Below are 23853 nucleotides of genomic sequence, written 5' to 3'. Positions count from 1 at the left end.
TCAGAGGAGATGTTTTTAAAATCCTAGATACTTCATAGGTTTGGATTTATTTTGCCAGATAGTTCATTTAAGATGGTAGCTGGTACACTGAGATTTAATAGTGATACAATAATCTTAAAAGCATTAATAATAGTGGTTGCTGACAATTTAAGTAATTAACAATAAAAAATTGCAAAGTAGAGCATCGCATAGCTTATTTCACAGATTTTAATTTGTTGTTTCTTTGAAGAATACTTTACTACAGTGCTTAATTTTGGAAAAGTGTAAATATAGCCAGTATGTGTAGAAGCAGGAAATACCTTAACGAGACAGTGTCTTCATGGAATAAGTAAAATCTCTTTTCAGATGTTTGCTGTGAAAGGTTTGTTGTTTGAAATATTAAGGATTTAATTTCTTCAAGTATTTTAACCGGAATAGCTAAATCATATTAATATAATTAGATTACTCAAAGGGGCTGATTTTAAAATTGTTTACAGAATATTGTTCACTCAAAACTTAATTCATATTTGTGAGACTTCAGTAAACTTTAATTTTTAATATCCTTGCTTTAAGGGGTTTTTATTAATTTATTATAAACCACATGAAACCTTTTCTGACAAGTTGGTTGAATATATAGATTAAATGCCACAGTTTCATAGTTGACATCTTCAGTATGTTTCAGTTTAGTCTAATTGGGGGAAAAAGAGAAATCAAATCTTTAGCTTAGCACTTCATTTAAAAATACTAGTTTTAGACAATCTTGGTTACATTTGGGCTGTCAGTGTTTAAAGTAAGAGTAAAGATGAAATAGACACTAAACTCTGTCTTAAACATGGGAAGGAAAAATAGATTTTGTATCACTTTTTCATAGGTGAAAAGGACACGGTTCCCTATTTCTGTGCCCATTTCGAAGAACAACTGAAAATTTACAAAAAACAGGTGGGATTTCATCTGTAGTAATGTGTTCCTTCATATTTTTAGAAATGGTTGTGCATCTGTTTAAATTTGAAGATAACGACATACGGCTCATAATTAAGTAAAACGGCATTTGTCATGACGTTAAGAAACACATAAGCTAAGAGTATTCTTTAACAATTATTGAGTCAGCTACTTTAAACTGTTTTAGATGAGATTAGTCTACTATCAGTTATCACAATCTGAGATATGTCTAGAGTAAGATATGAAAGGCATCTTTCAGGTCCACCTCTTTGAGGTAACAATTAGAAATAACCTTCAGTATCTTTTTTTCTTTGCACACCTTTCTTATGTATTCATACAGTCAATATGTAGATATGTGAACATATAAACCAAAATCATTTGAGAACTGTTGGGTGAAATACAATTTCAATAAGATGACCAGATTTCATATAGATTAATATAAAATAATCAGTGACTCTTCTTATCTTTTAGCAGTGACCAGTCTGAAGGTATAACGCCATGGGATGCATTTTTATAACCATAGCACAAATAGGAAGAAATAGCGTAAAATCTATTGAACATACAAAAAAGATAGCATATATATGAGGGGAGGGGTTTGTTGGGAAGGAAAGTCTACTGGAGAACATAGAAGAAAACCTGAATAAACAGAGAGACAATACCATGTTCCTGGATGGAAAGACTCAATATTGAATAGACTTCAGTTCTTGCAAAATTAATATATAAATGTTTTGCAGTCCCAAAGACAGTCCCAGCAGAGAAATAAAAAGGAAATCCTCACATTGGAAAAAATTATATAAAGTGTGAAAAGAAGAAATAAAGGCAGGTAACTGGGGAAATGAGAACTGCCACACATTGCTGTGTGGAGATCAAACCAATCAATCCTAAAGGAAATCAGTCCTGAATATTCATTAGAAGGACTACTGGATGCTGAAGCTCCAGTACTTTGGCCAACTGATGTGAAGAGCTGACTCATTGCAAAAGTCCCTGATGCTGGGAAAGATCAAGGGCAAGAGGAGAAGGGGGCAAGAGAGGATGAGATGGTTGGATGACGTCACCATCTCAGTGGACGTGAATTTGAGCAAACTCTGAGAGCTAGAGAAGGACGGGGAAGCCTGGCATGCTGCAGTCCATGGGGTTGCAGAGTTGAATATGATTTAGCAACTGAACAGCAGCAACACTTCGCTGGGAGGAGCATAAATTGCTGTGGCCATTTTTGAATGGTATTATCAATCAAAATAAAATACTCTTGTACTGTTAGTATAGTAATTTGGCTTTTGGCCCTTCATGCCATATACAGAAATCAGTTCCAGATAGATATGGATCTAAATATTAAAGGTTAAACAATAAGCCTTTTAAAGGAAAATATTGTTAGACTATCTTTTGACCTTAAATCTTTTAAACAAGGTTTTAAAAGAACTAACAGTAATAAAAAAGTAGACTTTACTAAATTTTTGATTTTTATTAAAACTTTATTGAGTTATCATATATTTTCAATATTAAAGCACTACAAGTGGTATATTATTTATTAAAATGAAATAAGACTTTAAAAGTACCAACCATAATGAAAAATTGGTAATTTGACTTTACTAAAATAAAGAAATTCTTGATTATTAAAAAGCACCATTAAGAGAATGGAAAGGCAATTCAGAAAGTTGCAGAAGACATATATATGACAAAGGGCTTATATCTAGAGTACATTAAGAATGCCTTCAAATTCATAAAAGGTGTACAACCCAAAGAAAACTGGACAAAAGACTTGAGCAGATTCTTCCTGACAAAGGATAGTCCAAGTACAATAAACTGGACAAGGTACTCCACTTTCTTAGTCATTGGGGAAATGCAAATTAAAACCACTGCTCACACACTAGGATGACTAAAATAAAAAAGATGGAAAATACAAGTTTTGTCAAGGATGTGGAGCAGTGATAACTCTAATACAAATTAAACAAAAAACTTAAATCTCCTTGAGAGAAACGTGTTCAATCAAGGAGGCATGTATAAACCTTCTTTATTGCAGCATTAAAAAAACCCTGATTGCTCATTAGGCATTCAATGGATAAAGCACAGCATGTCTAAAGTGTTGAATACAAATAGTTAAAAATGCTGAGATGCATCTGTGTGTACTAATGTGAAAATATCTTAAAATAATATAGTAGAGTGAGAGGAAAACTATATAACAGCATATGGCATGTTACCACTTAAAAAATCCCACAAAACAAAACTGCCGTTTATACATATGCAGTTCTCTTCCATATATACGTGTGTTCTCACCTACATATGGCATACACATTTTTTTAGGGACGAGCTTAGGTGGCCTGAAAGGGTATACTTCAAACTTGTAGCAGGAGTTACCTTTAGGGAAAGGTAAGGAAGGATGTGACCTTTATCCACATTTGAATTTTTTACAATCTGAAAAAAATTTCATGTATTTGCAGTATGTGTAGTTAGAAGTAGTACTGTGGGCTTCCCAGGTGGCTCTCAGAGAAGGCAGTGGCACCCCACTCCAGTACTCTTGCCTGGAGAATCCCATGGACAGAGGAGCCTGGTAGGCTGCAGTCCATGGGGTCGCTAAGAGTAGGACACGACTGAGCGACTTCACTTTCACTTTTCACTTTCATGCTTTGGAGAAGGAAATGGCAACCCACTCCAGTGTTCTTGCCTGGAGAATCCTAGGGATGGAGGAGCCTGGTGGGCTGCCATCTATGGGGTCGCACAGAGTTGGACACGACTGAAGCGACTTAGCAGCAGCAGCAGGCTCTAGTGGTAAAGAACCCCCTGCCAATGCAGGAGACACAAGAGATGTGGGTTTGATCTCTGAGTCAAGTTCCAAAAAAATCCCCTGGAGGAGGAAATGGCAACACACTCCAGTATTCTTCCCTGGAAAATCCCATGGACAGGGGAGCTTGGCAGACTACAGTCCATGGGGCTAAGAGTCAGACACGACTAAGCTCAACAGAGCCAATAAGTAGTATCACCTACTTACAGTGGTAACAGCTAATTGTTATAAAAATTGAAGTAATACTGAGGTATGTAAAGAAAGTAGAAGAAATAACCTCTTGACCACCCTTCCTGCTGACTTTCACGACCTGTTTGTACACATCAAACTTACGGGCGTAGGTATTAGCAGTCACCTGTTCCTTTCTAACGGTACCCCAAAGATATGCTTTTATCCAGCCTCATCTCTTGAGTAATTGTCCTGGGAGGTAGTCCTGTGGTTGGTCTGACTCAGTCATGGTGTCAGTACTGTTGCTCTTGCCTGTGGTTGGTATAGGTGTGGGCCAATGTATGTTTTTGGCACTTTGACCAATGAGGTCTGATGTGAAGAGAAGTCTGTTGGGAGGCTCCAGGCAAGATTTCCTGCTCTAATAAAAAGAGATGCAGGAACCCACAGTCCTGTGGTGGTTGTGTCTGGATTTGACTGGTAACTGCTGCAACTTTAACCAGGCTAGTTCATTAGCTTGAGGATTGATCAATATGTGAAAGATGGTAGAACAAAAGAGCTGCTATTGGTAACTACTGAATAAAGCAGTTCCAGAACCATGCAACCTCCAGACTTCTGAGGTTCAAAACAGACTCTGTCCTGAGATTTGAGTCAGGGATTTGTTATTTGCAGCAAAGAAACATCTTGACATATGCATATATATGCATTCAAAATTTAAGTCAAAAGAAAGCTATAAGCTATACCATATACACTGTTCTGCAACTATTTTCACATAGTAGCTGGTAGCTGTTATTCAACCACTTCTCCACTGGTGGACCTTTAGGATATAGTTTCTGCTTGCTATTCTAAAATTCCCCAGAGAACACCTTTTACACGTTTTAAAATATGTGTGTGCTGTATAGACTAAATTTCTAGAAGTGATATGGCTGGATCAAACATTCAGTTCAGTCGCTCAGTTGTGTCTGACTCTTTGCGACCCCATAGACTGCAGTATGCCAGGCGTCCCTGTCCATCACCAACTCCCGGAGCTTGCTCAAACTCATGTACATCAAGTTGGTAATGCCATCAAACCATCTCATCCTCTGTCGTCCCCTTCTCCTCCTGTCTTCAGTCTTTCCCAGCATCAGGGTATTTTCCTATGAGTCAGTTCTTTGTATCAGGCAGCCAGAGTATTGGAGCTTCAGCATCAGTCCTTCCAATGAATGTTCAGGACTGATTTCCTTTACGATTGACTGGTTTGATCTCCTTGCAGTCTAAGGGATCACACATTAGATTAACTTTAGGTTGATACCCACCACTCAGTTGCTTCCAAAAAGATCATTCCAGTTTATACTCTTAGCAGCGAGAGCCGGTACCCATTTCTCCACATATTCACCATGCTGTTCATATTTAGTATTCGGTTTTTGCCTGTCTATAGATTAAAACTGATTTTCTGTTTTAAAATTTATGTATCATTATTAACAAAGTTGCAAATCTCATGTATATTGGCTATTTGTCTATTTTCTCTTCTGAATATCTTCTGAATCCTTTACCTGTATTTTCTTACTGAATTTATAGCACTCTGTATTTTAATGGTTTTGTGTTGCAGGTATAATTCCCCTAGGTAGTCGTCTGTTTTTCTTAATGTTTGCTTATACTGTCATTTGGTACACAAAGGTTTTAAATGTTCATGTTGTCGCATCTGTCCATCTTTTTCTTTATGCTCTCTGGTTTTTATTATGCTTGGAAAGTCCTGTGACATCCTACAATTAGGGAAAAATCATGCCAACATTCTTCTTGCTTTTTTATAACTTGAAGAAAAAATATTTAGATCATTAATGCATCTAGAATTTCTTTTATATATAATGAAGGGGCTAACTTAAGTCCCCCCATGTAAATAGACAGTTATCCCAATATCATTTATAGTATGCTACTATAGTATATTACAGTATAGTAATATACAGTATCTGCAGTACAGTCTGTGTATAGTATAGTCCATATTCTCTGAGAATAATATCATTGTAGTTTAGATTCCTCAGTGTTCATAGGTCTATCTTGGCCATCTGTTTTGTTCTGTTGAGTTGTTCATTTTTCTGCACACATACCATAGTTTTAATCACTAGATTTAACCTATGTTTTGCTCTTCAGTGGGGCAAGTTCTTTATTGTTTTTCACAAATTTCCCCATATTATTCACTTTTCCAGAAAAACTTTAGAATTAACTTGCCAAGTCTGTACAAAGACCCTGTTTGAATTTTGACTGGAATTGTTGAGTGTGTAGATTAACCCGGGGAGCCCTGACATCTTTACAGTATTGAGTCTTGCCATCCAGCACCATGGTGTCTCTCTCCATTTACTCAGGTTTTCCTTTATGTGTTTCAGCAACGTTTCGTAGTGTCTAACATGTAGGTCTTGTATATTTCTTTAAAAATTATTCTAGAGATTTAAAATATCATAAAGGAACTTGTTTTCATTATGTATTCTAATAGGTTATTGCACATGTATAATGTGTAAAATTATTCTTGCCATTGATGTAAATTCTTATAAACCTAAAAAAGTGTAACAAATGAAAATCTAATTTTATAGGGGAAAAAACTGATGCTTGAGTGGATTAATTTCTAAGTCTGGGTACAAAATATTTCTAAAACATAACTCTAAATAGATTCAGTGAAAACATGAGTCTCAGATCTGATTAACTGAACTTTTTCTTTTCCCCCACTCTCACAGGTTATTATTAATTTGGTAGACCAGGCAGGAAGAGAGAAAATAATTGGTGATGCTTACCTGAAACAAGTGTTGCTCTTTAACAACTCACACCTCACCTATGTTTCATTTGATTTCCATGAGCACTGGTAAGATGGCTTCCTGAAAAATTGTATAAATCTTAATTATGTTAAATTGGTTCGTAGTGCTTTTCAGGTCAACTGTATCCTTCTACTTTTCTGTCTATTCATTCTATTAATTTTTGAGAGTTTGACATTGAAACTCCAAATATAAATCTTAATTTCTCTACTTAAAAGAATTGTAAAGTATAGTAGAACTATGTAACTTTGTTCTGTATTTTCCAAGTCTCCTGTAAATGTGTTATCATATTTTCATAATTTAAAAAAAAGAAAGAGAAAAAAAAAAGATGGCTTCCTGAGATGAGTTTTGATCAGGTCCAGTATTTGTAGTAGTTGCTGCCACAGAGACCTTAGTTTTTCTTCTCTTTTCTTATTGGGAAGAAAATCTTGTTCTCATTGTTAGAAAGAAGACTATCATTTCTTCGTTCCATTTCCATATTGGTTTTATTTTGCCTAAAAAAGTTAATTCTTCCTGAAATATTCAGTCTTTTTGTTCCAAAATGACTTCAAGATTTAGAGTTCCTTTTATCCTTCACTTAATTAATGGAGCTTTTTCTTTCTGCTTGAGTTTGAGCCTGGCAGGAGTAATAGCATTCCCTTACTTAAAACTTATCTTGCTGGCTCGTCTTCACACTCTGTTAGTAATAATGCTCTCCCTTGGGATAAGTTCACTAGTTATCTGGAAAACAACGATCATTTTGATGGTAATTTTAACTTGTGTGTATTCTGAAAGCACATTTCTTTTGTCATAAGCCTGGCTCTAGTGTTGGTTCATTTACCTAAGTATTGAAAACTTTGGTGGGGAAAGAAGCTTCCAGCCACTGTGATGTGTTTCAGTGTATTCTTAAGCATATTTTCTTTCATAATGCAGATTACTTGTAAATATTTATATAATTTCCCATATAATTTAAAGTAGTATTAATCTCATATTTACAGTAATAATTTTAATTTTTCCAAGCAATCTTAGATATCATATCTTAAGCTTAAAAAATATTCTTAAAGATGTTTTTCTTTCTTTTGGCATATATTTTAGCCGAGGAATGAAGTTTGAGAATGTCCAAACACTAACAGATGCCATTCATGACATTATTCTTGACATGAAGTGGTGTTGGTAGGTATTTCATAAGAAATCAGTTTGACAAACTCTTGGTCTGTCAGATCATATGTTTTTTGTCTAGTACCAGTAAGCGTTAAAATAATAGCAGGCTGGAAAAGACTTTTTGTTTTTCTTGTTTCAACCCCAGATTCCTATTCTCCTTTTCAAAAGTATTAGTCGTTAGGCATTGTTAGCTTTGAACAGGAAGAAGGTGTCAGATGATTAGCAAAATGGAGCAAAGTGCTCTATGACTGTTCTTTAATTCCTTCTAATACTCTGTCCTCTACATTTCTTCTTGGTCCCTAACATGGGAAGGAACGCTTAGAGGTATTTGGTCTCAGTTTTGAGACATTTAAAAATTGCTGGAGAAGAAAGATAATTCTCAGACTATAGGAGGGAGAAGTAGGAAGGAGAAATTGGCTTAAAGGACAGAAGAGAACATTTGATTAGATTTTAAGGCCACAGGTGGCCAGACGAATTAGATGAGTGAGGCAAGCGTCATGATTCCACCCCGGGTGGTAGAGTGAATTAGTCTGTACAAGCTCATTTAGATGCATTTCTGCTTGAAGTCAAAAAGCAGGGAACAGGATGTTGTTTTAAAATGCCTTCTGGTTTTGAATGTGTAGATAAGCATAGCTGGGGTTGTGTCAGCTCTGCCTAGTAATTGTGTGACTCAGGAAAGTCACTCTGCATCTCAATTGTTTTTTTTTTTTTCAAAATGAGGGTAATATTTTCCTTGTCAGGTTGTTGTATAAATTAATAATAATGTTTACAAAGGTCTCAGTAATGCCTGCCACATGATATTCCAAGCAAATAGATAACCAATGTTGCTGTTGTTATCGTTATACTGTAAAGAATTGTGGGTTTTGAAAACTTTTTAAGTATTTCCTTTGTAAAGTAATTCTATACTGTTTTTGAAAAGGGTTGATCAAGCTGGAGTAATATGTAAACAAGAAGGGATTTTTCGAGTTAATTGCATGGACTGCCTGGATCGCACCAATGTGGTCCAAGCTGCCATTGCACGAGTGGTCATGGAACAACAGGTAATTTGGAGTCCACTGGATTGTAAATATTCATTTCTAAGAAGACTGTGAGGCTGAAGGAGGAAAAAGGGACAAGTTTGTTCACCTGTGTTATATTTCCATCATCAGCACCCTCTCTGGGGCTCTGGGTCCTTTGGCATCACAGAACCAGCCTCTTCCCTTTGTGCCCCAACCCTCCTGGTGGCACCTGTTTCCTGTAGTTATTACATCTCTTACCTCTGTGTCTCCTTTTAGAGCTTTCATCCTTCCAACACCTGGGTAATGAATTCCTAAGGTTGATATTCCTTGCATGGTGTTTTGTTTTGTTTTCCTGAATCGAGCCTTGTGACTGTCCTTAGAGGAAGTCTTCTACTGTTGCATTGAAGCAGCTAGGCTTTGGTGACGAAGCCCTGGCCCTACCACATACTAGGTGTTTTGACCCCATGCAAAAAACTGAGCCTCTCCAAACTTCTTTCTTTTCATCCATAAATGAGGATACTAAAATGGATAGTCTAGACAGGATAGTCTAGATAGTTTAGACAGGATACTAAAAAGGATACATCCAAAGATGAGCATACTAAAGAGTATTGATTGCATAGACTTGTTATGAGGAATAAAAGATCATTTATTTTAGAAAGCTCTTAGCATATGGCACCAGACTTAACCTTTACTGAGCACTTACTGCTGTGCTACTATTTATGTTATTGTTGTTTCTATATGATTTTTTTGATAGCTTTACTTCGTAGCCAAATTTAAAAGAAAGATAAAATAGTATGAGTATATACATTAAAAATGACACCAGAACAGTATGAATGTTTTATTCTATTTATTCAGATGTAGCAGTTCATAAAGCTCTCTCTCAAGTGGTACTTAACTTTGAAAAAAGTCTGCAAACATTTCTTGAAGGGTCCTAAATTGTACGTGCATATGCTTCCTTTTCTCTGCAGTATATGTTTTATACTATGGTTTCCTGGCTTATCTGCAGTTAATCTACCAATGCATTCATTTTAGCTGAAAAAATTAGGTGTGATGCCCCCGGAGCAGCCATTACCAGTGAAATGCAATCGGATTTATCAGATAATGTGGGCCAACAATGGTGACTCCATTAGCAGACAGTATGCTGGGACAGCTGCTCTGAAGGTAAGTGTCTATAGCCAGCATCTGGGGGACGCAGGGTGTGGTTTAAAACCAACTTGGTTTTTGAGAAAAAAGCATGTGGGTTTCAGATGGTAGGTCTACATAGTTGACTCTGGAATGTTTGGGTAAGGCAGGGGTCACACTTCCAAATTCCTGCAGGTACCAAGTCGTGTGACTTGAACTGGCCACTCGTTAGCTTAAAGGGAGAGATGGGCGATGTGTACCTGAGAAAGAGCATACGATGACTCAGGAAGGTGCTGCTCTGCTACTTCCCAATGGGGTTAGAGGCCCAGTGTTGCCGGAGCTCCCAGTTTTCAAGGGAGTTTGGAAATCTACAATTTTATATGTAATAGCTTGTTTTTAAAACTTCATATAGACAAAATAAAACGTGTCGGTTGGTGCAATTTGGATCCCTAGTATAATTTGCCTCCTCTAATTTTGAATCCCAACCCTGCCTCTTGCTAGCTCTGTGACTGTGGGCAAGTCACTTAAATTCTCTGTGCCTGTCTCTTCTTTTATAAAACAGGAATAATTCTAGGCCCACTTCAAAAAAAGTGGTGTGGGATTATACGAGCTAATACATTAGAGCTTAGATTGTTCCCTGACACACAGTAAATGGTGAAGAAATATTTTATTATCTTTTTGTGATTGTTTTACATAAAGTCCTTTGAGGATCCTACCAAGCTGATCTTCACAGAATTTAATGTAAATGTAAAATACAGTCACTGGTTACTAGATACTCCGTCTCTTGGCAATAGGAAGTGGTTGAATTAGTTTAAATTAGGTTTATAGTTATTTTCCTTCAAGGTAAATAGTTCACCCCAGAATATTTGTTATAACAAATTCTGAATAAAATCCTAAAGACTCCATCAGAAAACTGTTAGAACTAATAAATTAATTCAGTGAAGTTGCAGGATACAAAATCAACCTATGAAAATCGGTTATTTCTATATACTAATAGAGATTATCTAAAAAAGAAATAAAACAATCCCATTTATAATAGCATCAAAAACAATAAAATACTAAGGAATAAATTTAAACAAGAAGGTAAAAGATCTGTACACTAAAAACTAAGACCTTGATAAAAGAAATTGAAAGCACAAATAAGTGGAAGATAGCCCAGGTTGATGGCTTAGAAAAACTAGTATTAAAATATTACCCAAAGCTGTCTTCAGATTCAGTGTAATCTATCAAAATTCCATTGGCATTTTCTACTAGAATAGAAAAAACAGTACTAAAATTCATTTGGCAACACATAAGACCCCTAACAGCCAAAGCAGTCTTGAGAAAGAACAAAACTGGATGCATCCTACTTCTGATTTCAAACTATATTGCCAAGTTGTAGTAATCAACACAGTATAGTACTGGCGTAAAAACAGGCACAGAGACCAATGGAATAGAACCGAGAGCCCAGAAATAAACCTGCATGTGTACAGTCAACTGGTAATTTGACAAGGGAGCCAAGAATAGTCAATAGGGAAATGATAGTCTCTTCACTAAATGCTGTTGGGAAACTGAAATATTCACATGCACAATAATTAAACTGGACACCATTCACAAAAATTGAATTGAAATAGGTTAAAGACTTAAATGTAAGACCTGAAACTTTACTCCTACAAGAAAACATAGGAAAACATTTCATGACATTGGTCTTAGCAATAATTTTTTTGACTGACACCAAAAGCACAAGAAGAAAAGTGAAAATAAACAAGTGGGACAACATCAAACGAAAAATGTTTTGCATAGCAAAATAAGTAATCAACAGAATGAAAAGACAGCTCATGGAATGGGGGAAAATATTTGCAAACCATATGTCTGAGAAAGGGTTAATATCCAAAATATGTAAAGAAGTAATGCCACTCAATAGCAAAAAAAAAAAAACAAAAAACAACTGATTTTAAAATGGGCAAAGGATTTGAACATTTTTCCAAAGAAGATATACAAATGGCCAGCAGGTACATAAAAAGGTGCTCAATGTCAGCAGTCCTCAGGGAAATGCAAATCAAAACCACAATGAGCTATCACCTGTTGGGATGGCTGTTATCTAAAAGACACGAGATAACAAGGTTGGCAGAAAAGCTCACCCTTGTGCATTGTTGGTGGGAATGTGAATTGGCAAAGCCATTATGGGAAATGGTAAGGAAGTTCCTCAAAACATTAAAAATGGAACTACCATATGATCCAGCAACCCTATTTTATAAATATGTATCCAGAGAAAATGACATCAATATCTGGAAGAAATACCTGTACTTTTGTGTTCACTGTAGCATTATTCATAGTAGTCAAGATCTGGAAAGAACCTAAGTGTCTGATGCCAAATGAATGGCTAAAGAATATGTTGACAAGGGAAGCAGCCATACAAAGTTTTATATATATATATATATATATATATATATATATATAAAATGGAATATTCAGTCATAAAAGGAAGAAAGTCCTGGGATTTCTCTGGCGGTCCAGTGGTAGGGAGTCTGCTTGCCAGTGCAAAGCATACAAGTTTGATCCTGGTCCAAGAAGATCCCACCTGCCAAGGAGGAACCAAGCCCATTTGCCACAACTCCAGAACCCACTCGGTAGAGCCTGTGAATCGCATCTACTGAAGCCCAGGTGCCTAGAGCCCATGCTCCACAACAAGAGAACCACTGCAATGGGAAGCCTGCACACAGCAATGTAGACCTAGCACAGCCAGAAATAAATAAATAAGTAGTTTATTTATTTAAAAGAAGGAAATCCTGACATTTGTAGCAACATGGATGAACCTTGAGGGTATTATGTTAAGTGAAAAAGTGAAATCAGGCAAACAGAGAAAGACAAGTAAGTAATGCATGATCTCTGAACTTCCCTGGTGGTCCAGTGGTTAAGAATCTGCCTGCCAGTCAATGCAAGGGACATGGGTTCAATTCTTGGTCCAGGAAAATCCCACAGGCCATGAAGCATCTAAGCCCGTGTGCCTCAACTACTGACACTGGCCCCTGGAGCCCATGCTCTACAACAAGGGAAGTCTGCACAGAAACTCTAGAAAGCCTGCGTGCAGCAATGAAGACGCAGCATAGCCAAAATAAATAAAAATAATGCATGATCTCACTTGTATGTGGAATTTTAAAAAGTCAGACTCACAGAAACACTGAGACTGATGGTTACCAGAGGATGGGGTAAATGGGGAGAGACTGGTCAGAGTACAAACTTTCACTTCTAAGTTCTGGGGATCTAAAGTACAGCATGGTGACTATAATTAACAATACTATATACACACACAAAATATCATATTGTACACCTTAAACTTATGCAGGGGTACTTTTTAATTATACAAAGCTGGACAAAGAGGAATACTTTTTTCCATTGATATTAAACTTCTTTGGATGCAGCATTCATGTCTCTCTTTTCCATAATAGATTCCTGTTGCTAAATTAATATTTTCTGTGAATGACCTAATTGGCAACATGTTCTTCCTAAATTGTCAATTTTAGGATAGGGCCTATTTCTAAGATTGCCTTGGATGAAAATAGGGGAATTGGGATGGGGGAAAAAAGAGACTGTGCTTTCCCTACCTCTCTAGGGACTTGCTCTGACATCTTTGTTGTGAAAACCAAGAGAAACAAAACAATTAAATCTTCACTGGATCATTCTACAGGGATTGTAATGTGCAGCAAGGTATGGAAACCTCTGCTCTGTCTGTATATACACACAACCACATACACAGGTTAAATACGGTTGTAATAAGCTCTAGGGAACTGTCCACATTTTCCCACATCAGATATTTGTGTGTTTTGAATATCATACCAATTGGAGGCTTGAAAATCTTTTTGTTTTGTTATATATAAGTTTTGACCTATAAGTTCTAGATATTCTACAGACTGCCAAGAATGGCTTTACCTTAAAGCACCATCTAACTGTGAAGGTGGATAACACCAATAGCGTGTTTAGTTATTTGACATGCTTGGATCTGGGTCAAATACTAGTAGATATTTTAATTACATTATTTGGAAATTGTAAAAGCCTGTAGAATTCCAGTCTTGAATCAAAAGCCTACTGACTTCAGGAACATTTTTGTGTTTGGTGTCAAAGTGACTTTTTTATTGACAGGGTGACTTTACAAGGACAGGAGAAAGGAAGTTAGCAGGAGTTATGAAAGATGGTGTTAACTCGGCAAATAGGTATTACCTGAATCGATTTAAGGATGCTTACAGGCAAGCTGTTATAGGTAAGGAACACAGATGTCTTTAAAATTTGTTATACTTTCTGTGACTAACATTTTACAGTAACCAACTTCATTAACATAATCCATATGTTTTATAATACACTTGTGTTTCTACATTGAACATCTTACCCGATAAATCAAATTTTTACAAGATTAGAATCTGACAAATTTTTTAGGCTTGGAGCAGCAAAAGAAACTGCTCACTTTCTTACATATTTGTCAGTTTGTTATTTATGTAACAGAAGGCAAGGTTGAGGCTCCTGGATTATGGAATATGGTGCCCTAAAACCTCATCAAGTAAAAACTCAATATTCTGTTTTCCTATTACTCAAGCCTGAGAGATAAAACAAAATGATTTTCTTTCTTTGTCTGATGTTTATCATGTGTTCTTGCTGTGGACAAATACACTATCCTTCCTTATAAGCATGATTTAACAGGGTGTTAGGATATCAGACTATCCTAACCAATTCTTATCATTATTTAAGAGAAAAAATGGAGGGTGAATTGCCCAGTGGCATTCATCCCACAGCATATTTTTTTTAAATGTGACTTTAAATTTAATTTCCATGCAAGTATTACCTTTTAGGATTAACGTAAATATAGAGTATTCTGGATTAGAACCAAACATAACATTGTCATATGGTCTCTAGGAATATTTTTAAAATCCTATTTTCTTAACCTGATTATTTATTATATATGAAATAGTAGGGCCCACACATAGGCAATTTAGGAATTTGAGAAGTCTGATGTAATTAAGTTTGGTTCATTTGGCACAGATATGGTATGTACTGATAGGAAAATTGGATTTTAGCAGTTTTTTAAAGGAAAAATTGATACATTTTTTTCTGTTGGTTGATCTAGCAATTCAGTTAGGTCACTGAGGACCCAGATTCTGTTCCTTTCTCATTTTGACCATCAAAAATATCAGCTTCATCCTAACCCTGAAGCTAAATCTCTTCCAAGTTTGAGAGAGACGGGCTAGTAGCAGTCTGGGTTCACTGCTTCTCCATAAAAGGCCAATGGCTGGCATTTCTCTCCCAGAAGTCTCACTGTCCCAAATGCGTGTAAGGAGTGGGATTACAAGGATTTTGTTAGTAAGCCTTGAGCTGTGTCCTACACCAGGAAGAAGTTAACTTGTCTGTTCAGTTTCTTTGCTCAATTGAAAATTGGCTTATTTGTCTTTTTATTATTGAGTTGTAGGAATTCTTTTATTATTGATAATAATTAATAATAATTCTTTTATTATTGAGTTGTAGGGCTTTCCTAGTAGCTCAGTTGGTAAAGAATCTGCCTGCAATGCAAGAGACCTGGGTTCGATCCCTGGGTGGGGAAGATCCCCTGGAGAAGGAAATGGCAACCCACTCCAGTTATCTTGCCTGGAGAATCCCATGGACAGAGGAGCCTGATGGGCTACAGTCCCTGGGATCGCAGAGAGTCAGACATGACTGCAACTAACTTTCACTTTCAGGAATTCTTTATATATTCGTGGATACAGGTCCCTTATAGATGATTTTTAAATATTCACTTCTACTCTATGGGTTGCCTTTTAACTTTCATGGCATTTTCCTTTGAAACACAAAAGTTTCTGATTTTGATGGTGTCCAGTTTGTCTTTTTGTTGCTTGTGACTTTAGTTCCATATGGGAAAAAAAAAAAAAACATGCCTAGTCCAAGGTCACAAAGATTTATGCCTGTTTTTAAAAATGAGAGTCTTATTGTTTTAGACCTTGTATTCTCTTTTGCTTTTAAAAAAATGTATTAGTAAACTAAGAAGATGATAGATATCAATACTTTCTACTCTAGATTTGATGCAAGGCATTCCAGTGACAGAAGATCTTTATTCCATATTTACCAAGGAAAAAGAGCATGAAGCTTTGCATAAGGAAAATCAGAGAAGCCACCAGGAACTAATTAGCCAACTCTTACAGAGTTACATGAAGTTACTACTGCCTGATAACGAAAAGTTCCATGGTGGCTGGGCCCTTATTGACTGCGACCCCAGGTAAGTTGGAGTGATGTCCTGGTGACTAATGTGCTTAAATTTCTGATGTTAAGCTGTCCTAATTATTGCTAGCAGTTGTCCATAAAGCTGTGGGGCATGGATGCAAAGTGCATGGCAGTTCTCAAATACATGGCTGGTACTAAGGCAAGCTGACAAGGCATTCAACTTCGGCTGTAAAATTAAAGGGGCACAAAAAACTCAGTAATGAGGTAAAATATGATAAAACCCAAATTGTGAAACTATAATTCAAAGCTTGTTTCATGGGCCCTCCCCTGCCCCCAGCCCCAACCCATGCCCCAGAAGCTAGGTTTATTGTATTAATGCACAGAACCACGTGCACCAGGAGGTTTAATGATGCTAGTTACCTTGATGGGTTGTTAAGTGGTCCTGGTCTTTCATAAAATAAATAGGCCAACTAATACTCAACATTCTTTTTTAAACAAAAACCATCCACTTTCAAGTGGTTCTTTAAAATATCAGCTGAATGGCAGGATCCAAATTTATCCACCAGATTGCTTGCTTTCAGGCTAAAATCTAAAATTATAATTTTCAATATTATGAATCAGAAACACTTCAGAAAATTCTAAACCAAGCTTTAAGAGTAAAAGGCTCTATTTAGATTTTATCTTCTTTTACATTTCATATGTTTTTTAATAAAAGGGGCATAAAACAAGCTTGCAAGAACAACAGAATGCAAGGGAGTATTTACATATATGATAATGAATAAAAAACGATACTGACCGTAGGTTCATAAGGAGTCCTTCCATGATTTCAAGTTCATGGATTATTTCACTTTGATAGTCAGTACTGTATGTATGGATGCAATTTTGGGATCCATAAGAGATGAGGTTTTCTGCCCATTTGGATTTCCAAAGTTAATTATATGCCTCCATCTTTTTTGTTGTTGTTGTCGGATATTTATCAGGCTGCCTTGGGCCTTAGTTGCCACACATGGGTTCTTCATTGTGTCACATGGGAGCTTTTGTTGTAGCACGTGGACTCTCTAGTTGTAGAGTGAGGGCTTAGTTGCCTGACCAGGGATCGAACCTGTATTCTCCACAATGCAAAGCAGATTTGTAACCACTAGACTACCAGGGAAGTCCCTATATTGCCATTTTGATTAGTTCTTTAAGAACTGTCCTTCTTATGAGAGATGCTTTGTGGTTATCATCCTTTCTATTACTGCTAAAATTTCTTTAAATTTGCTACTGGTATTTATCATTTGCAAGGCTTAAAGATTTTCTGGATGGTGGATAGCTTTCCTTTTCTCTTGAAGGGAGATGTTTGGAAACCTGCCGTTGGGCTATCTGAGGTTGCTAGAGAGCCTTTGTACAGTCTGTCTACTGAGCCAGAGGTGTGGACCCAGAACAGGTACCCCCTGGTTGAGGACAGCAAGAGTAGCTCTGGGAGTGGCTTTGCAGGCTCAGATCCTGGACAGCGTGTGATGGCCTCAGTCCCTCAGGCTTGGGGGTGTGGCAGTTGGCACCTGTCTGCCTCCAGCTGCATGTATGGTTTTTAAAAACATGTGTATGTGTGTGAAGTTGCTTCAGTCATGTCTGACTCTGCGACCCCGTGGACTGTAGCCTGCCAGGCTCCTCTGTCCATGGGATTCTCCAGGCAAGAATACTAGGGTGGTTTGCCATGCCCTCCTCCAGGGGATCTTCCTGACCCGGGGATTGAACTTGTGTCTCTTATGTCTCCTGCAGTGGCAGGGGGGTTCTTTACCACGGCTGCCACCCAGAAAGCCCCAAAATATCTTTACTGAGATGTAATTCTTATAGCATACATTTCATCCATTTAAAGTATATAATTGGGTGGGTATAAATGCTCAGTATTGTAAGACTATCATTTTGGTCAGTTTTAGAACATTTTTATCACCACAAAGAGAATCCTTGTACTCTATCCCCAGCCTCACCTCCTAAACAACCACTAATCTACTTTTATCTCTCTGGATATGTGCATTCTGGACACTTCATATAAACGTAATCATGTAATATGTGGCCTTTGTGACTGGCTTCATTCACTTAGCATAATGTTTCATGGTTCATGGGTATTGTGCCATGTAGCAGAACTTCACTCCTTTTCATGGCTGAAAAGTATTTCATTGTATGTCTAGACCATGTTTTCTTTTTTTACTTTTCTTTTGGGCATTTATGTTTCCACCTTCTGGCTCTTCTGTTGCAAACAGTGATGCTGTGAATACTTATAAACAAGTTTTTGTTTGAACACCCATTTTTATTTTGGGTATATACCTAGGAGAGGAGATTGCCAGGCTACTGTGCTTAACTTTGAAGACACCACCGAACTATTTTCTTTGGTGGCTGCACCATTTCACATTTCCACAAGTAATGTGGGAGGGTTCCAGTTTTTCCATGTCCTCACCCACACTTTTTTTCCCCATTTTTTTTATTGTCATCATCCTAGTGGATGTGAAGTACTGTCACATTGCGGTTTTGATTTGCATTTCCCTCATGACAAATGATGTTGAAGATTTTTTCTTGGGTTTGTTGGATATTTATGTCTTTCTCAGAAAAATGTCTATTCAAATCCTTTGCTCATTTAAAAAACTGGGTTTTTTTTTTTGTTGTTAGGTTGGGCCACATGTTTTTGTCAATAAAGCTTTATAGGAACGGAGCTGGATTAGGGTGAGGCAAGTGAGACGGGGTTGGACAGTTTGCAGAGTCGGATCCTATCTTTATTTGACATGTTGGATGTTTTGTTTATCATGGTATGTTTGCATTAATTTTGACTTTTAAAAAATACGGCATTAAAAACTTTCGTTGATGTCAGGCTTTTTTTTTGGCACCCCCATAAATTTTGCGCCAGAAACCAGTGCCTCACTGACTTCACTGCAGTTATGGTCCTGTTTAATTTTAAACATGGCAGAAAAAGTTACGGCGAGCTGTTTACAAATGCTCAGTATTGGCGCAGGCAGCAAGAATGGCTGCCCTTCCCTTTTCCTTGATCTCCCAGGGCTCCAGTTGGAACTGTCCAGCCACCTGGAGCCCACCCTCGGGCCTTTTTATGTTAAACCCCTGAGCATAGCTCAGTTAATTCCCTACAGACAGCCGCTGGCGTACACAGATCAGACCTCCTGGTCGTCCCGCGGCCAGAGCTGACTCGAGTGACAGCCCCTAAGCGCCGGGTGGTGCACTTGTGGCTGGGGGAATATTTAATGTGACAGGAAATCGGGGGACCGTCCAGGTGCCCTTCAGCATCTGCACAAAGCCCCCTCTTTATTTGGTCCAACTCGGACTCGCTTTTTCTTACACCGAGAGCAGCTGACTACTGGTACTCGTACTAGCGGACTCACAAGGCACGCGGCAACCTCTCTCAGGCGCGCGGCAGTGCGGGCAGGCGCTTAGTCACGGTGCCGCAGGCCCGCGCCAGTGGCCCTCCGGGCGGGAGGGACGGCTCTTCACCAAGGTGTTTGTGCATGCACTCTCCCCGGACCCGGGCCAGGGCTGAGCCCACCTCAGCATCCCTCCGGGATCGGGGGCCGCACCCTCCTCTTGATGTAGGCGGTGCTGGATGGGCTGCGCCTGCGCACTGGGCGCGCACCGCGGCGAGCGTGGGCGGCGGAAGTGCGCTGTATTTGGGGGCTGGACTGGGCACAGCCGCGGTGCAGTTGCCGCAGTGGCTGCAGGCGTAAGGTTTGGCACAGGTGGCTCTAACTGAGCTTCGACTACTTGACAGACGGACTGACGGACTGACTGACCGACCAGATGCCGCGCTCCCACCGGCCTCCTCCAACCGCTCAGCGGCAGGCGAATGCCACAGGCAATGCCGCCGGCAACGCTGCCGAGCCCAAGCCCGAAGGCGGCAGCCTGGCGACCACTTTCAAGATTTTTCTCCTTTTTGCAGGACTGATGGTTAAAGTTCCTGTGGGGTTGTATTTTTCCTGCAAATTGCTGCTCTTCCAAAGCCTCCTGTTAATGTCCCCCGATGACAGTGGCTTTTACGCAACCATTGTCGCGGTGGTGGGGCTGCATGTGGTGCTGGCGGTGTTTGTGTTCATCGTGTGGAAGGAGGGCATGCCTGACTGGCGGGAAGAGAAAAACGAGTAGCAGCCCTTCCCTCCAAGCTGCAGGCGAGGGGTGGGGGAGCACCAAAAGGGGTTTTCTTTGTGTTTAAAAAAAAAAATGGGGGTTAGGTTTTATTTCTGTTTAAGTGGGGCAGAGGGTGGTGGGGAGGGAAATTAAGTATTCACTGCAGCTTATACTTAAGTAAAAATGCGGGTGGGGGGAGGGCTGACTTCTTTCTTGATTGCCTGTGACGTGCCAAGTGCTTTTTCTTTCTGGACGTAATGCTTTTGACTGAGATCATGTTTGACCAATGTAAATATTCGTGTCAAAATAGAAGCTATGATAAAGTAGCACTACTTAGTAGGTGTAGAAATTTTTTTTCATATTAAACTACGTGTCGTGACGTAATTTTTATGGCTTGGCTCAAGTGACAGTTTTAAGAGTGCAGGTAAGCACCAATGCGCAAAACTAAATTGTATGTTACAGTGTTCGTCTACGGTATTCTCGGTGAGGTTGCCGAGATCGTAGAATAGATGGTTTTCTCTTTCCGGTTGGTTGATTGGTTAGTTATTGCTCGTATTTTGGATCCATCTGTGTATTAATTGGGTTCTGACTTATTCAATCTAATTAGTTGTATTTGGGGGGCATGTTTTTGGTGAAAATTGAGGTCAGTTTGTTATTTTAGATTAAAATTGTTCTAGTTATGGTGCAGCAAGATGCCCCTGATGTAAAATACTGCAATTTAAGATCTTGGTGAAATTTTCTCTGCAGTACCTGTTAAACAGTGACCTCATTCTTAGGCAGATTATGTACGTGACTTTACTTAAATTCCATCTACTAGTCATTTTTCCCCCTATTGTTTTCCATTTGTTTTTCAGTAGCATTTGGTCAGGTTTTTCAAATATCTCTGAAATTCTAAGATTTCTAAGATAGAAATATCTACTCCAGCAGTGGAATTTTGAGAACCAATATAAGTGTGCAGATTAATTTTCATCTTTTGATTGGAAAGCTGTTTTAATAGTAGATGAATATTTATTTAAAAGGTTGAGTTCAGATTCTGCCCATGTTACCTGTTGAGTATTTGTGGATTTCATATGTTGACCTTTTTAAAAAAAGTAGTATTTGGTTTAATGGTTCATCAGTACTCGGTTTCTAACCCTTACACTGGTATTTGACTTTACAGTGGAGATAAAATACAGCAAAGTGGACTTAGAATAAGGAAATGTTTACTCATTCTCTAAAAGTTGTGTAAATTAATCTGTAGTTTAAAAAAAAAAAGCAAGATAGTTTGGGCTTGGTTCCATTTTTGCACATAAATGTTGTATTTACGTAAAAGTCTTTCAAAGGATACTTTCTGCATGAGTATAAACATATGGTAAATGTGCAGTGTAACTTGAAGATTAGGCCATGTGAGATGATCTAGATTTCTGTTTTCTCAGTCTGATATTTTCCTTTCTTTACAATCCTTGCCCCCCCCACCATCATGCAATTCCCCCTCCTCCCCACATACCATTATCCTATTTTCCCTGAACCCTCCCTTCTCCTTGGCTACTCAACTCCAGTCCTTCCCTCCACCTACCCCACCTTCCTAAACTGTGATAAAGATCCCCTTTATCATTAAGGGGATCTGCTATAGAAAAACTGTAGATGAAAATGAAAATATTTAATTCCTTGTGTCATGTTTGTTTAGCCTCATTGATGCTACTCACAGAGATGTGGATGTGCTGTTACTGCTTTCTAACTCTGCGTACTACGTGGCCTAGTAAGTTGCTTATTGATTTAAAGCTTTTACTCTCTTTTAATGCGAGTAAATATCCTTTTTAGATTCTATAACACAAAAAGTTAAGAATCTAGTTTTGCTATATATTTTAAGAAATTTCACTGCTTTATCTTACATAATTGTTACATCACTTTTATCAATTTGAAAAAGTGATTTTAGAGTTATTTATAATAGTGTTCTTTGAGTTTTTGATAGTATCTCCTATAGATCTCAAGTTCTGATGTATTCTACATATTTTTATTGTAATTGACCATATACCATGATTTTTTATTACGATACCATAGTTAATGTTTCCCCATTGTTAGGTATTAACATACTTTTATCTTTTTTGCTCTGAGGAATGAGACAGCTGTGTGCAGATAATTGTGTATGTGTTCACATGCACTTCTCTGATTATAAGGATATGATGAATTACTACTTTTTATGCCTTAGAAATGACACCCAGTTAACAATGCCACTAGCAGAAATGCAAGTACTTCCTCATAGCCTTAACCAGAATAATTTTTCTCAAATACACAGTCACTTCTTTTTGGTCTGGTATGAGCTATCATTTTTCAGCCCTTGGCCCTGGTGCCTGTTGGCACTGATCATTTTTTATTTTGGATATCAGATTTACCTGCCAAATCAGGAATATGTAGCTCAGTATCTGTTTTGCTTTCCTTTTAGGTTAAGTTTTAGGCTTGTTGGTTTTCGTTTTTGTAAGAGCTTTTATAAAACTGAATTTAATTTTCCTTTGTGATTTCCTTTAGTGTAAGATCTATAAACTGATTTTCATTTAGCTATTGAACTATATATATATATATATATAAAATTTCATCTAGTTTTTTAAATATTTAACTCTTTACCCCAGAATGTATTGTGTTGTGGAAGACTTTGCCTGCATAATGGTTGTTGCTATTATGCCTCAGCCGACCAGCCAAATATGCTTTTGATTTGAATCTTCTTCTTACTCCCTTTCCCTTTGTCTAGTTATGATGATGAAGTTGACAAAGTAAACCAGTATCAACGACTGAGTCTTGAAGACCTGGAAAAAATAGAAATAGGTAAATTTTTAAGATACTAACCAGGTCCTAGAAAGCAAATACTGTTTCTTCCAAGAGTGGGTTGTTATTTAAGCAACTGGTATAATAACATCTTACTGGAATCAGAAAGGAGTAGTCTAAGTAGTCCATTTCTTAAGATTCCCTTCTATGTTTTAGAGATGAGTGGTGGATATAGTCTAATAATAATTGTTTATTACTTGTCCTGTGAAGATTAAGCCTAGGGTCTAGAAAGTTTAAATATTTGAGACTCAAGAGTTTTTATTTATAGTCTTATTAGACCAAGTCATCATGATAAACGTGTGTGCTTATTCAGATGAAAAAAGTGCTAAATTGATGAATCAATCATCAATATTTTGAAGTATTTGGATAATATCAAAATATCAGTATTTTGAAGATACAGAAGAAAGTTAATGTTATGTGAAAGATTAACATATATTCTTTGGGGTTCTTAGGTCCTGAACCCACTCTTTTTGGTAAGCCAAAGTTCTCCTGCATGCGACTGCACTACAGATATAAAGAAGCAAGTGGCTATTTCCATACACTGAGAGCTGTAATGCGCAACCCAGAAGAGGATGGGAAGGGTAAGAGAGGTGAAAGTATTCAGTTACAACTTATCTGCTTTTATAAGCCCAAGTGCAGCTGGGGACTGCACATACCATTATACAAGTGAGTGATCAGGCAAAATACCTTTGTGATTTGAGATCTTGAAATAGCAACTTTGTTCCCGGCAGTGCAGGGACACAAATTGATTAGTTTGGGCAAGGAGATCTATTATGGGAATCTTCAGTGTGCTTGGCCATTTGAGTGTGATGGCTTTTCCTACCACATACGCCTCTCATGGAAAAGTCAGGAACAACGCCTGTCTTGTTCG

General features: G+C 37.8%; 1 protein-coding gene across 3 annotated transcripts in view; it reads left to right on the top strand.

The window, feature by feature from the left end:
- INPP5F (inositol polyphosphate-5-phosphatase F) overlaps window positions 1–23853 on the top strand; it is a 94048-nt gene that overhangs the window by 65931 nt on the left and 4264 nt on the right. Inside the window, exons 9-18 of one of the 3 annotated variants that reach the window (XM_027529099.1) lie at window positions 851–918; window positions 6565–6689; window positions 7714–7791; window positions 8699–8819; window positions 9810–9938; window positions 14019–14136; window positions 15936–16134; window positions 21850–21921; window positions 22909–22982; window positions 23435–23563. In XM_027529099.1, the coding sequence (XP_027384900.1) occupies window positions 851–918; window positions 6565–6689; window positions 7714–7791; window positions 8699–8819; window positions 9810–9938; window positions 14019–14136; window positions 15936–16134; window positions 21850–21921; window positions 22909–22982; window positions 23435–23563 (1113 nt within the window). Of the gene's footprint in view, window positions 1–850; window positions 919–6560; window positions 6690–7713; window positions 7792–8698; window positions 8820–9809; window positions 9939–13491; window positions 13984–14018; window positions 14137–15935; window positions 16135–21849; window positions 21922–22908; window positions 22983–23434; window positions 23564–23853 lie in introns of those variants that run through there. The other 2 variants (XM_027529100.1, XM_027529101.1) reach the window with 2 other exon arrangements.

This window comes from Bos indicus x Bos taurus, chromosome 26 (genome assembly GCF_003369695.1).
Source record: "Bos indicus x Bos taurus breed Angus x Brahman F1 hybrid chromosome 26, Bos_hybrid_MaternalHap_v2.0, whole genome shotgun sequence".
NCBI lineage: Eukaryota > Metazoa > Chordata > Mammalia > Artiodactyla > Bovidae > Bos > Bos indicus x Bos taurus.
Note: the sequence above shows the minus strand (reverse complement) of the source record. Positions and strands in the feature narration are given on the sequence as shown.